At 46.5% G+C, this 14,692-nt stretch overlaps 1 protein-coding gene across 3 annotated transcripts in view; it reads right to left on the bottom strand.

The window, feature by feature from the left end:
- LOC138514148 (src substrate cortactin-like) overlaps positions 1-14,692 on the bottom strand; it is a 524,537-nt gene that overhangs the window by 66,652 nt on the left and 443,193 nt on the right. For all 3 annotated transcript variants that reach the window (XM_069629449.1, XM_069629451.1, XM_069629450.1), the window contains one exon: positions 1,736-2,021. In XM_069629449.1, coding sequence (XP_069485550.1) covers positions 1,736-2,021 — 286 coding nt within the window. The remainder of the gene's footprint in view (positions 1-1,735; positions 2,022-14,692) is intronic.

Below are 14,692 nucleotides of genomic sequence, written 5' to 3'. Positions count from 1 at the left end.
AAGAGAGAATCGAAGTCAATTCCTAGTGACTTGACCTTGTTATGTAAAGGCAGGAGAGTGGAGTCAAAGTTAAAAGAAAACGAGAATAGGGATACAGACGAAGACAACGATCAGAGATTAGGAGGATTATTAGTAACGAACCAAAGTGTTTTGAAGAACCTGTAATTCTTTGAGGGCATATTTAGGTGATCTATTATAAAGAGCACTACAGTAGTCAGGTTTAGAACTAACAATAGCTCAGGCACATATAGCACAATGGGATTCTGACAGAAGGTGGTGTAATTGGCGTAATGGCATGAGAAGGTAGTTTGATGAGCTATTTGCAGCATTTTTCTGATTGATCATGGACAAGGTCGAGTCAAAAATGACTCCCAAGGTTTTGACTTTTTGCTATATAGGAAGATAAAACCCTAAAGACATACACCTATGGTTGTGTCTACGAACAGATCTAGCTGTTTCTTTGGGGATACTATTAGTAGCTCAGTCTTACTAGGATTAAGACCTAGATAGCTAGCAGTCATCCAGCATTCTATTTTCTTAAATATGTTTTGAATCTTTTAAAAAGTGGGTCATTGCCCAGTTTAAAAACCAGTTGAGGGTCATCTGCGAAGTTTTAAAAGGTAATGTGATGAAGTACATTTCTGAAATATGGCCAAGCCATACCTGTTCTCAAATAAGCTCCATGTACATCTTTTTTAGACACATCTCAATATTATTTGTTAATCTCCAAAGGTTTTTTGTATGTACTTTTCTTTAAGACTTGAATGCAATATTTCTTCATTGCTGCTAATGCGTTTCATGCTTCATAGATGAACCTGTGTGCTGTATTCGAGAACTTCATTAAAATGTGTCTTTTTACTTGTGTGCATGCTTTGCTATTGGCTGTAGGAAAGTTACAAATGGCAAATGAATGTCAATCCTAACCCTATGTTCCATGTCTCCCTATGTCCATGAAACAGTTTTTGCTGTAACCAGAATCCATGGCACATTTGAGGACCTAGAAAATGACATGACATGGTGCTTCCTTCAGCATCTGTTGCAGAAAGTCAGGCATGTCTGATAAGCATGCCCCAGTAACTATGTCGCTGGTAGACTTCTGAAGTCATTGTGTACCATGCCCTCTGCTCAACTGGTTCACTCATAGTAACAATATGCCCCTCCCTTGCCCAGCTTGGTCTTTTATTGAGGCAGCATATGCCTGTATTTGCCATTGGCCTGAACCTACAAGATCAGGTGTGCCTTATATCCTGTGTAATGTAGGTCTTCTAAGAGGTATTAAGAACACATCCTGTGCCCTACCTGTTCCTTCACTGGAGGCAGTGAAGCCTCTCCCCTGAACTGTGCAAAGACCCCGCTGCAAGGTGTAGGTAGCTCCCACTTGAAAGCATCATCCACCCTCTTCTGCACACCCACGGCCTCTCCTGTGTCCCGCTTGGCTCATCACAAAGGCAATGCAGCCTGTCTTCTGTGCCCCACTAAGGCCTCCCATGGATGCAGTACATCCTCTTGCCTCAAGAGGATAGCTCGGGGGCAAGTCGATGCAGAGCAACACAGGGTCGATCCCCGGGTCCGCGCTTAGAAACCTCTGGGTATTAAGCACGTTATAAATAACCACTTAGACCTTAGACCCAGCAGACTCCTTCTCGGGGGCACTATGATCCAGTTCCCGTTGGACCCAGGGCAGTATTGCTGATTCCTTGTTTGTTTACTTTGTTTTCCGATCTCTATGGCTCACCTGGGCCCCCCTGTTGGGAGTTATTGTCTTTGATGCCTCTGCCCGGGGGCAAGTAGGGCATATCCTCGTATTCACCCTCAGGAGTACCACCGAGATCATGTACGGGTTCATCCCCCACTGGCAGTTCTTCAATGTCCTCATAGTCCTCGCCTTCATCGTTTTTGTCATCGTGGGGCGGTGGAGGGACATCCCTCTGCATTACCCCAAGGTCTTCATATTCATTCTCCTGTTCTTCAACTCTAGATGGAAGTTCAGGTGGCTCTTCATACTCCGCTTCATCCTCTTCCTGTCAGGACAAGAGAAGACAGAGCCGAAAACATCAATATTGTATTTCTGCAACTCAGGGTATTAGCAGTCAGGTGCATCAGCACTGTACAGAAAGAAAAGGTATACATGCACAAATATAGGGGGCCACTGGCACTCTGCAGCACGACCGGGTCAAACTACACCGCAAGGTTGGCTGCATTATGCGGTATGGACGTGGATATTTAGGTGGCACATTGTATATGTAAAACCAATGTATGTACCATTAACACAGTTTACAACATTCAGATATTGATATAAAACAGACCACAACATTTGATTAAACAGTACAGATGTTTTTTTTAATAAAGAAAAATGTGTACAATAAGTTGATAGCATAGAACGTATCACTCGGCGACTGTTAATGACTTTGCCTTTTGGACCATCATACTGTGCTCCAATACTTTAGCATTCATCCACATTCCCATGGACAAGCCTACTGTAGAGGCAATTCCTATGCATTCATGACCCCAGGCTACCTGGCACATGCACATAGCCTTGAACAAAGGCTACACAATTCACATGGAGCCACTGCTTACAGTAATGACAGGAATTTCATTAGGAAGAGCTTCTTCAAACATTTGCCATTAGCTAACTTGAAATCCCTTAACTGTGCCTAACCACATAGTTGACTCTAAAAAAGGCAGCTGGAAAGACATAAGTCTGTCCACACATTGTGGGATCTCCCTCCAGTCAAATGACACGATCTCTCAAGCAGATGATGACTATTCTTTCACACAAAAGAAAATGCTAGTTTTTGTACATGGCAATAAAGAATGGCCATCAGACAGGCACACCAACCGCAATTCCAAGTAGACTAGCTACTGTATCAAATGCCCATGTTCCAAATGTGATATAGGTAAGCCCGGAAGCCAGATCCACACCAAAATGGCAAGTGAGAGGAAGGGAATTTCAGAACCAGCCCTGTAGGAGGGTTCTGAGAGGCCAAACTAAATGATGCTAGGTGATGAGCTAGGGCAGTGATCCCCGATATGTTGCTTGCGGCACTCTAAAATGCTGCTCGTCTGTTTCTCTGGGCCATGGTGTGGCAACCAAGAAGGAGGCACCCCACAGATGATCAATGGCCTTGCAGCCTGAGCCAGGACTGTGGGGGATATCTAGCCTATTAGCCTTCTCTGGTAGGCAGAAATGGAATACAATTAGTTACAGAGGCATCAGCAGAGTGGGCTAAGTGGTGGAGAACGTCAGGTGGGTTTGGAGTGCAAAAATAAGTCTCTAGGGAGGCTACCGATGTGACAATTAAGTATGCAGATTAGACAAGCCCCACGATGAAGACAGTAGTCTAGCTGAAATCAGAACAATAGTTTACTGGTATCCATATGCTTCTTGGTCCATTTTGCCATTGTGGCAAATTGGTAGAACTCGCCATTCTTTTATTTGAGTGTGGGCTAGCTGCAAATCACTTGGTTGGTCTGGCCACTACCCAATGTGCCTCCCAGAGGATGGAAGGAGTGGGATCCTACAGGCTCCACACACTCATCAATGGTGGGCAATCAATCCACAAGGGGTGTCCGAATTCCATCCTTCTGGTTGTTTAAAAGCCAGACTCCAAAATGGGACTATCAGGCTAAGAACCTGTTGACCATATGTCAAATGAAGCAAGCTGTGGGCTGCAAAACTGTCAGGAAGCACTTTGATTTCAGTTACAAACATGCAGAGTTGGAGGGTTTCTCATTCAACCATTCCTGAACTTAAGCACTGAGTGTAGAGAGAGTAGATGGTATGACTGAGTGAAGCGATTGGACACAGACACCTCAGTAGACTGGGGGTCAGTCTTTGATGGATGTGGAACACTATGTACCGAGAAGCAGCTGCAAAAGATGTTTCAAGATTGCACTGCAGTCATGTAGCGCCTTTACATTCACAGAGACACATGTGTGCTGTAAGAGTATTTCGCATTTTTTTTCATGCAGCACCACTGCATGGGTTTGGTGCATTGCTATAATGCGGTACAGCAAGGCATGTGTTGCCAGTGTGACATGGACATGTAAATGAAAACAGGCTATTCAGTCAGAAACGATTTCTACATCTGAAATGCAAATAATTTTTTTTTCACAGTTAAAAGCATTTATTTTTTTCTCACCTGAAATTCCTCTGTTGCAGGAGACACATGTGAGGATTAATGAACTAACCTCATTAACAATACTAACGATTCTAACTCATTAATAATATAATGTGTTCTCCAGTGCAAAATGAGATGGAAAATGACAGGCTCTGAAAGTCATTTTAAACGCGCATCCAGATTTTTTTTTCCTTTGCTTCTATCTGCGCTCTGTCCACAGTATTTGCAGGAAGCAAAGACTCGAATAAGCAGGAAATCAGTTTCGTTACAGTTGCAACTGTATAAGCCAAGCCATTGTTAAAGAAAAGGAGGGTAGGACATGATAGAATTTCATTGGTTGAACCGGTTTGGCAGGCTGTAACAGAGCTTTGCTAATGAATCTCGGGGAAGAAGAGAGGAGAAGACATTTTACACAGCTGGGAGAAAGACCTGGCTGGTGGCTGGGGATTTTCCTGATTGAAAAAGCAGATCCCAGTGCACTGCTGCAGAGACTGGGAATTCCAGTCAATAAGCCCTGGTTTGAGTGACGGCAGATGCTCGTCCTTGCTGGGGTGATTTAAGAAGAATTCATTGAACCACTTCCAGAAGGCGACCAGCCAACGAATTTCACATGCTGAACAGGCCTGGTAATTATATTACAGAATGTGGGGGCAGTGTGTATGTGTGCGAAACTATTCAGTCAGTGTGGAAGAGGGAACTCCAGTGTTTTATCAACATGTTTAATGTTGCGAATTGAATATGTTCTCGCCGCTCTCTTCTCATTTTGTTACAGATAAGGTTGCTACTGTGCAATTTCCATTTATTTCTGTAAAAAGAGTAAGATCGTGTTGAAATGCAATTTTTATAATACACAAAAAAATATTTGAAAGCAGACGGATAGTGTGTTTTATTTTTCTCTTTTATTTGTGCATCTACCATTACAGTACTGATAATATGGAGAGAGGTTTAGACAGTGCAGTTGCCATTTTTAAGCTAGCTAAAAATAAGACTTAGCGGTAGCTGTGTGCATGATTCCATTCAGTATATAAGTGTATGTTTTCTGAACGGAACATAATAATAATATAATGAAATAGACTGCTGCTGGAGGTACATGAGTCAGCAGAAAGAGAGGCCCTGGACATAGTTCACCGATGTAGATAAGTTGGTGATAAATACTGCATGTTAGCTCGCTGCCGTAGATAAGTCAGTCAGGACAGCCCATGGTGGCACGCCAATTGAAAATGTGGTGTTCCTGAAATGTAAGCCTGGGGCCTCTCTAGTGATCACACGAACAAACTAAGCAAAAATAAGGGGTTCTGGATATTGGGGCCACATATAAAACAAAGGAATTATGCTCACCAGAAATACCACCAATAACACATACCAACATAATGTATACCACTAAATGTATCTGTGTGCTGAAATAATGTATGTATACTGTAGTACTATATACCAAATCTAATCTGAATGCAAAGAGTGATTATTACTGAATTATTTTCATTTTGGCGGTAAGAAAATACTGCTAGCCCCCAAATCTATACAAAATACCCTACAGTGCTAAATTCATTAATTAATCAATGCAGATCAGCTCATTACTACGCATATAAAGAACCCTTAGGGGAAACTGAACAAAGAGCCCAACCAAAAACCCCGAGACAAACGCCTAGCAATTTGAGACAATCACAAAGACTGATGCAATTAAGGAGAAAACATATGTCCAATAAAAGAGCCTGGTGGGGACTAGTAGGAGGAGCAGCAGACCATGTTTCTTCCTGCTTAATGCTGAATAATGGAGACCACCACTTGATAGGAAGTGGCTACCTTGCTGCAGGAACTGCTGTCAGCCCGGACTCTGACTGACACAAGGATGTGAAGCCTACCAAAACTCTAGGAAGGACCTGAACACTGAATTTTGAGACACTAGGTTATCGAGAGACCACCCCGGTGAATACTAAGAAGTGAGGTTGTGGAGAGACCTACATGAGGGAATGCTCTGAACCAAGATTGTGGATAGACTTGAATCAATGAATGCTGAAAACCCTGAGGTCTGGAAAAGCCTACATCACATGAGTCATTGTTTAACCTCACTACAGTGTGTAATGCACATAGACCTAGCGAGGCAATGATTGAGGAGTACTCGACATTTGGCCATCCTAGTGAAGATCATGCTATTGTAGCCGTAATCTGCATTAGAACACCCTAGAGGGTGTTTGACGGCCGTGATTGGTCAATCTGCGTGCTATACGAACTGGTATAGCCTGCAGATAGATTACAGCCCGCAATTACTGTGGTCATTGCTTTCCTGTGGTAATTGCTTTCCTGTGCCGGCACCCACTGAAGCCTGAAAAGTTTGCACGTTGGTCTCAGTGCAAGACCAACGTGTGCAAAGGAGCCCAGCCCACTGGCAGCAAGGAAACGCTTTCCGCTTTCACTTAGTTTGGAAAGTGTTTCCTGAAATGTAAAACCGCCGAGAAAGGCCAGCTGCATTTATCTTTGTTATGGGATGTGGCATGCTTCTTTATTCGCCGCAATTAAGACATGGGGAACCTTTCTCTCACCTCACGTTGTTTGGTGCACAGGAGTATGGGAAAGATGATGGGAAACCAGAGCATACAAAGGTAATTTGATAGCACACAAAGTTAATTTATATGCAGAGTGACCTTGCTAATATTGTGCTACCATGTTTAAGTGCACAATCATTTGAAAGGTATGTTTGTGTAGGGGGAATAAAAAAACACCTGAAATGACCTTCATTGAAACACTGGGCAGGCATACCCACACCTGATGTTTGTTTAATATCACACTCCTCGCACCCAATCACCTTCCACCACCCTATACAAAAATGAGACATGTTTAATTGAAGTAAAAAAATAGCAAAATGGTAAATAAATGTCTGCAACATGTATTTACCATTTTGCAATGTTTTTTGTCTTCTCTCTATTCTTCTATTTCTGATACTCTTGATGTTCTTGCCCCTGTCATGAGGATCCGCCTGAAGTCCAAAGCCAAGTGCAATTCCTGGTATGACTCCGACCTAGCTACACTTAAACGTAGGTGTAGGGCGGCAGAGAGAAAATGGAGGGATTCCTGCTCATCCTCTGACAAACTGGCCTGTCGCTTTCTCCAAAGGCAATACCGTCTCTCTGTCCGTACCAAGAAGAGAGTCCACATTCAAGCCCGTGTCTCTGCAGCATCTAACAGCTCGGCCGAACTCTTTCAAATTTTTAAGGAGCTGGCCAACCCTGCTGCAGTCTCTTCCCCTCCCCTTGCCTCTCAGGCTCTTTGCAATGCCCTGGCCTCACACTTTAACTCAAAAACCCAGGACATCCTGCCCGCACTCTCCTCCAGCCCCTCTCCACTCCCATCTCCGTCGGTACTCACTGACCCTCCTCCAGCCACCCCCCCACCCTCCTTCTCTTCCTTTCCTCTCTTCTCCCCTGATGAGGTCGCTAGACAAGTCCGATCTATGAAAGCCTCGTCAAAACAGGTTCATCCCTGTTCCTCTAAAACTCTCAAGGACCACTTCTGCAACCACTCCTTTGCCTCAGGATCCTTCCCCTCCCTTGTGCATCCTCTCCTCAAGAAACCCACAGCGGATCCCCCTTGTCCGGCCAACTATCGACCAATTTCCATTACCCCCTTCTTAGGCAAACTCCTTGAAAAGCTGGCCATCTCTCAGCTAAACCTTCATTCTGATTCTGTTGGCTGTCTCCATGACCATCAGTCTGGCTTCAGATCTGGCATAAGCGCAGAAACGGCTCTCTTGAACATCCGTGAAGATCTGCTTTCCAACCTTGACTCTAGCATTCCCTCTGTTCTCATCTTACTTGATCTCTCCTCTGCCTTCGACACGGTCGACCATACCATCCTGCTCAACCGTCTCTGGGGTAACTTGGGCATCACCGATCAGGCTCTGGCCTGGCTGACCTCTTTCCTCTCTGATCGACCCTCCCAGGTCCAACTTGTGTCCTTCCTATCATCTGTCTTCCTCTCCACCTGTGGTGTTCCCCAGGGGTCTAACCTCTCGTCCTGGCTTTTCAACCAATACCTGGCAACTCTCGCCTGCTGTATTGCCATTTTCTGCTCAAACTTCCAGTGCTACACAGACGACACTAAACTCACTTTCAGGCTGCCCTCGGCCACCTCCTCCACCTCTCTCATCACTGATTGCCTAACTGCCATCCAAGATTGGTGTGCCGCCAACAATCTTTGTCTTAATGCCAGCAAGACAGAGATCCTCCTCATTGGCACACCATCACCTTCCTTTCCCCTCACTCTCTGGCCAGCCTCCCTTGGCCCTCCTCCTATCCACACCTGCGAGGCCAAGAACCTTGGTGTCATCTTTGATTCCACACTCTCCTTCTCTGCCCACATCGCTGATGTATAAAAAAAGTCAAACCTCCTACTGCACCTCCTCAGAAGTATTCTTCCTTTCCTCTCATTCCCCAGAAGCTCACTGTCTCCCAAGCTCTATTTCTCTCTATGCTGGACTATTGCAACAACCTCTTTCTTAATCTACCTGCCTCTAGTCTCCGCCCTTTACAAGTTATCCAGAACAGGACTGCGAGACTTGCCCTTGGCCTCAAGCCCTGGGATCGTATCTCTCCAGCTCTGAAATCTCTCCATTGGCTCCCTGTGGATGCAAGGATTAAATTCAAAACCCTCTGCATTGTCCACAAGGCTTTCTGGGGCCTGGGTCCAAAATACCTTCAGCTATCCCTCCGCAAATACCTCCCATCTCGAGCACTCCGCTCCTCTACCTCTAACTCCCTCAGAGTCCGTCGTTTCTCAAAGAAACGAGCTGGGGTAGATCTCTGTCTTCGGCTGGGGCCTCCCTCTGGAACAGCCTCCCTGCCACTCTAAAACTTGAGGAGAACCATCTCCGGTTCCGGAAGCACCTCAAAACCTTCCTCTTTGCTTCTGCCTTCTCCTCCCCTCGCCCCTGTTGATTCTGCTCTCCCTCGGCACCATGCACCTGGCCACCCTCTGTCCTCTGGGTGCAGTTACCTGCTCATCTTGCCACCCTCACGCACTGCCTCCGGGCCACCCCCTGCACTGGGGTCTGTATCTGTACTCATACAGCCCTCCCCTTTTCTTCCTGTACTTTCAGACCTACACGGCCTGCTGCCATAAACCCAGCACTTGCCACTTGCTGGCTGCACTCCCATTGTTTGTTGCCTTTTTATTTATTATTTAATTATTATTTTTGTTTTTTTTCCTTCTCGCTCCGCACTCTCCTTTTGTTCCCCCTTCCATGCACTTCTCCCCCTTTTCCCTCTACCCTGCACTTGCACTTTCTCAATGTCACTGGGCCTAGTAAGATCGTTGTTTTTTTTCGCCCCTGTTCCCTTTCCCTGCCTGGTCACGCTCTGAAACACTTGTGTATGAGCGATAGAAATAAAATATCAATCAATCAATCAATTGAACATGTCTCATTTATTCTACTTTAATTAAACACTGGGGGTGTGCTGCAGGTCTATAAAGCTATTTAAAATCACCCGACTAATGAACCTGCACTTAGAACGCCAAATCCACTGTACAGTTGTGGTGCCACTTGGAGCTGCAGCATACCAGTGAATGCTCTATTGGCTTGCATAAGTAACCAATCTGTGCAGCAACTGTAACAACCAACCAAGTGTTCACTTGATGCACCCAAGGAGGTTGCAAAGGGGGTACTTGCAGACGTTTAGTAAGTACACAAGAGGAAAATAAAGAACATGAATGGCCATGTTCCACAATTAAAAGTTATAATTGGCTTTTTTGTACATTCTGCCAAATATCAAAGTAAAACGCCCAACCCTTCAGTAAATAGGTATTCAAATGCTCCAAGTTAGGACCCAAGTTACTGAGCTAATGTTTTTTAAAAATGCACCACTTCCACCTAAATTTAATGGAAGATAGCTCAGACGAAAAGCCCCCAAATCCTTTAGTATATGTTCTTTTCATTCCTAAACACCTTTTCACCAATGTAAGATACCCAGAGTGCTCCAAAAGGCATTCACAGGGATTCCAAGTGAGATAAGTCCCAGTGAAGTGACCCGATTCTTAAATCCTATCATCTTTTCACCAAAGTTACTGCTCTTAAAAATACATTTGCCGAGGACCTAAGATGGCCGCCGGGGTGAGGAGTCGCAGCTAAACCGCGCTCCGCCCGGGCCGCCGAAAAGAGCACGACCGAAGCCGTGACGGGCCGTCCCTCGGCCCCCCCAGACTACCAAGCTGCCCCCCCATACACCGCCGCCCCCCACCCCCCCCAGCGAGGAAACAGGCACGGAGGACGGACGTGCGCCGCCGAGGAGCGAGGCAACCGCGGCGCCGGGTGACTGTGTTGCATCGGCCAGCGCGTGAGCGGGATCGGGGTCACAGCGGATCCCGAGGAACGGAGCCGCCCTTGCGCCGCCCCGCGCCGCCCCGAGGTGAGGGGAGAGCGGCGTCCAGCGAAGCGGCTGCGGCGCCGGGAGACAGCAGCGCGAGCAGGGCGGACCGCGGGTGAGGAGCAGCGGGGGCCGCCCTGCACGGAGCGCACAGGAAGATGCAGAAACAAAGGTGAGCAGGCCCGGGGGGGGGCCAGAAACTAAGCGCCAGCCCGTGCGCACAGACCCCGAGGGGGGGGGACTCACAGGAAGGGGAAGAAAAAAAAAAAAAAAAAAAAAAGGAACCTCTCTCTGGCACCAACCATTTTCCCCCTGGGGCACTAGGAGCCACCTCACAAGTCCCCCAACAAGACAGGGGCGAAGAAAGGGGGGAACCCAGGAAGGTGAAGCACAAGACCGCAGGACCCACAACAATTAAGAACACATCGGAGGGCAGGAAAGTGAAAGGCCCCATCGAAGGGTCACAAGAGGGCGCAGGAACCATATAGACTATCAGACGGAGAGCCCTATCATGTCTAGAGCAAAAGGAAAGGGGAACCCCATCCAGCAAACTCCCCAAACAGCGAAACAAGGGGCCGACATTCTACAAATGTGGTAAACAGAGGGGACACCACAACCGAGAGGAAGAACCCAGGGAGACCCCATGGGAGAAGCAGAACCACTATCCCAACAACAGCAACCACTGACCAGGGAGGACATGCAAACCTGGTTCATGGACCTGCAGGAGAAATTCATGTCCACAGTTCAGGAACAATTTACATCCATGAAGAACAAAATGAAACAGGCGGTACAAGATATGAGAATAGACATAAACAACCTAGAAGAAAGAACAGATATTGTGGAAAAAACGGTGCAAAATCTTGAAGAAGACACGAGACAAACAAGTGAAACGCAAGAACACCTGGTGACACTCACTCACAACTTGGAACTACAATGTGAGGATTTAGAGAACCGCTCCAGACGCTCCAACATCCGAATCAAGAACATGGTGGAATCAGTGCTGGACAAAGATCTGAAGGAGGCGTTGAAGGAGGTGTTCAGAGACATCCTGGGAACACAAGACATCGAGGATATCGGAATCGACAGAATCCACAGGGTAGGACCGAAAAGAGCGGGGGCCCCAGGGGAAAGACCACGTGATGTTCTGGTGGCGCTATCCTCCTACCCGCAGAAAGAGCAGATCCTCAGGAGAGCCAGGGAATTGGAACATATTAAAATGAATGGGCAAGACATCCAACTGTATCAGGACCTGGCACTAATAACCCTCCAAAAAAGAAGAGCAATGGCCCCACTGGTGAAAGTGCTAATCGAAAAACAAATTCGCTACAAATGGACCTTCCCGTTTGGCTTATTGTTCACATGGGAAGGAAAACAGAAAAGAGTGACCACGCTGGAAGAAGGCCTCAGCACGATGGGACTACAAGACGAAGAGATGGAGCAGATGGAGCAGGGGGAGGCCACAAACAGGAGAGCCCGAACGAGAAAACCGATGGGCTGGGAATCCAGCAAGCAGAAGAATGCAAATCCAGGGAGAGACACCCGGAGAAAGGTACCATGAGGAATACAAGAAAAATACATGCCTGGGGGACAGACATGGATACGATGCCACTGAAGACCCAGTCGTGGGGGGACGTGGGAACGGAGCGGAACAGACAATTCAAGGAGAGCGGCCTGGCCGAGACCCAACGGTCTGGAACCAGGTAAAGACAAATGGTTCAGTGGGGTTTAGGAATCCCCATAACATACCCCCCGAGGGTATGGAGGGCAGGGAGCGAAGGGCGCAACGCCCTAGCGTCAATAGGAACCCTCGCCCTACTCGGGGGACAGTTCGGTTGGTTTAAAGTTCAAAGTTGGGGGGGAAGGGAAGGGAAGGGATCAGAAGAAACAAAGAGTTGAATCGGGAACAGAAGGGGACCGGAGGCAATGGCATACAAACAAAATAGAATGGGGATGATACGCTTTATGACCTACAATATCAGGGGCATGAACCACCCAACAAAAAGAACGAAACTGGAGAAACAATTCAAAAGGGGGAAAGCGGATGTACTGCTCCTCCAGGAAACCCATATCAAAACTAAAGATAAGCACAAAATGCGGATAAAAGGATATAAAATATGGGCACAGGCAACGACAACAGAAAAAAAGCAGGAGTCCTGATAGCGATAAAAGAAGGAAAGGACGTAAAACCACTAGACACTATAACTGATAAGGAAGGGAGGTACGCCTTTACCAACGTAGCGATTGAAGGATGCCGCATGACGCTCGCCTCAATATATGCACCCAATCAGGGACAGGAATATTTCGCCAGAGGGGAGGTGATACTGGGGGGGGGGACTTTAATCTGGCATGGAACCCAATGCTAGATAGGAGCACAGGAAACACACATGGACAGGGGGCGCCATCAAAACGTTTGAAACAGCAAATGGACCAAATGGCTCTGAACGATGTCTGGAGGGAACTGAAGGGTGATCAGAGGGGGTACACCTATTTCTCACATGTTCACAACTCTATGTCCAGGATCGACTATCTCTGGGTGTCAGTGGGGCTACTGGGAAAGATACAAGGGCTAGATAAGGGCTCTATAACCCTCTCGGACCATGCCCCTCTATGGTTGGACGTGACTCTCTCAGGGAGGAAGAGCGGGCTATGGAAATGGAGGTTACCGCAGGAATTGATCCATGACCCAGTGGCAGGGGAGGCCATAAGGGAAATGATAGCAGAATACTTCTTACAAAATGATACGGGGGAGGTCGCAATGAGCGCAGTCTGGGACGCGTTTAAAGCAGTCTTGAGGGGGAAGATGATAGCGATGAAAATCACGAGAGACAAACAAAGGGATCAGTGGGAAAAAGAGCTGGAAAAAACAATTGAGGAGATCCAAGAAAAATTGACGACTCAACCCACAAAGATATTAAAAAAATCTCTGAAACATACACAAGGCCAACTAGAGATGTTACGTACAAAGGGCGCAGAAAGGAATCTACTCTATCTGAAACAGAGATATTATATAAGAGCGAACAAAGCAGACAGACTCATGGCACGACAACTAAGGGCGAAACAAAAAGAAACAACGATTAAGGCCATATGTGATGCGAAAGGTGCCACTCATACTTCTACGCACGACATGGGGGAAACAATGAGGCAATATTATCAAACGCTCTACTCCACAGAGCACCCCGATATAAACGCCCAGACTTCATACCTTGAGGCCCTAAAGATCCCGAAAATCTCAGAAGAAGACAAACAGGCACTAGAGACCCCTATCAGTGAAGAAGAAGTCATTAAAGCCATAAAAGGACTCCCAAGTAACAAAGCTCCAGGCCCGGATGGGTTTACGGCCCCATTTTATAAAAAATACGCAGACATACTAACCCCGACCCTAACAAGACTCCTAAACTCATTCAAAGACACCGGTAATGTGACCCCCACAATGAATGAAGCGAAGGTGCTGGTGTTTCATAAACCAGGCAAAGATCCAACTAATCCCACATCATACAGACCAATCTCCCTAATCAACCTAGATGCAAAAATATATACCAAAATCCTGGCAACAAGGCTATCCCCGCTCCTCCCTAAACTGATTAGCGAGGATCAATCAGGTTTCATTCCAGGCAGGCAAACCCACGATAATACTAGGAGGCTAGCCCACCTGATCGAAAAAATAGGAATAACCCGCACCCCAGCGATACTACTGTCAGTAGACGCCGAGAAGGCCTTCGATAGAGTGGAGTGGTCCATACTGTTTAGGGTTCTGGAATCCATGGGGTTTGGGGAAAAATATATCGCGAGTATTAGAGCAAACTACAACTCCCCATCCAGCAGAATAGCCATTAATGGCGAGCTTACTGGCAAGGTAACGATAACGAGAGGAACGAAACAGGGCTGCCCCCTATCACCACTATTGTACGCTCTCTTCTTAGAACCCCTCCTAATTAAAATACGGGAGTCAATACACATTAAAGGGATAGAAATGGCGGGTCAGCAACACAAAGTAATTGCGTATGCAGACGATATGCTAATAACCTTAGAGGACCCTGAATCTACTCTATCGGCCACAGTTAGAGAACTAGAAAACTATGGGACCATCTCTGGCCTAAAAATAAATAGGAAAAAATCAGAGATCCTCATCCTGGCAGGGGATAGAACGAACATAGAAAAGCAGGCAAAAACATTGGACCTCAAGATAGTACAGAAAGGCATTAAATATTTGGGAATAAG

This window comes from Ambystoma mexicanum, chromosome 12 (assembly GCF_040938575.1).
Source record: "Ambystoma mexicanum isolate Mex_15411 chromosome 12, UKY_AmexF1_1, whole genome shotgun sequence".
NCBI lineage: Eukaryota > Metazoa > Chordata > Amphibia > Caudata > Ambystomatidae > Ambystoma > Ambystoma mexicanum.
Note: the sequence above shows the minus strand (reverse complement) of the source record. Positions and strands in the feature narration are given on the sequence as shown.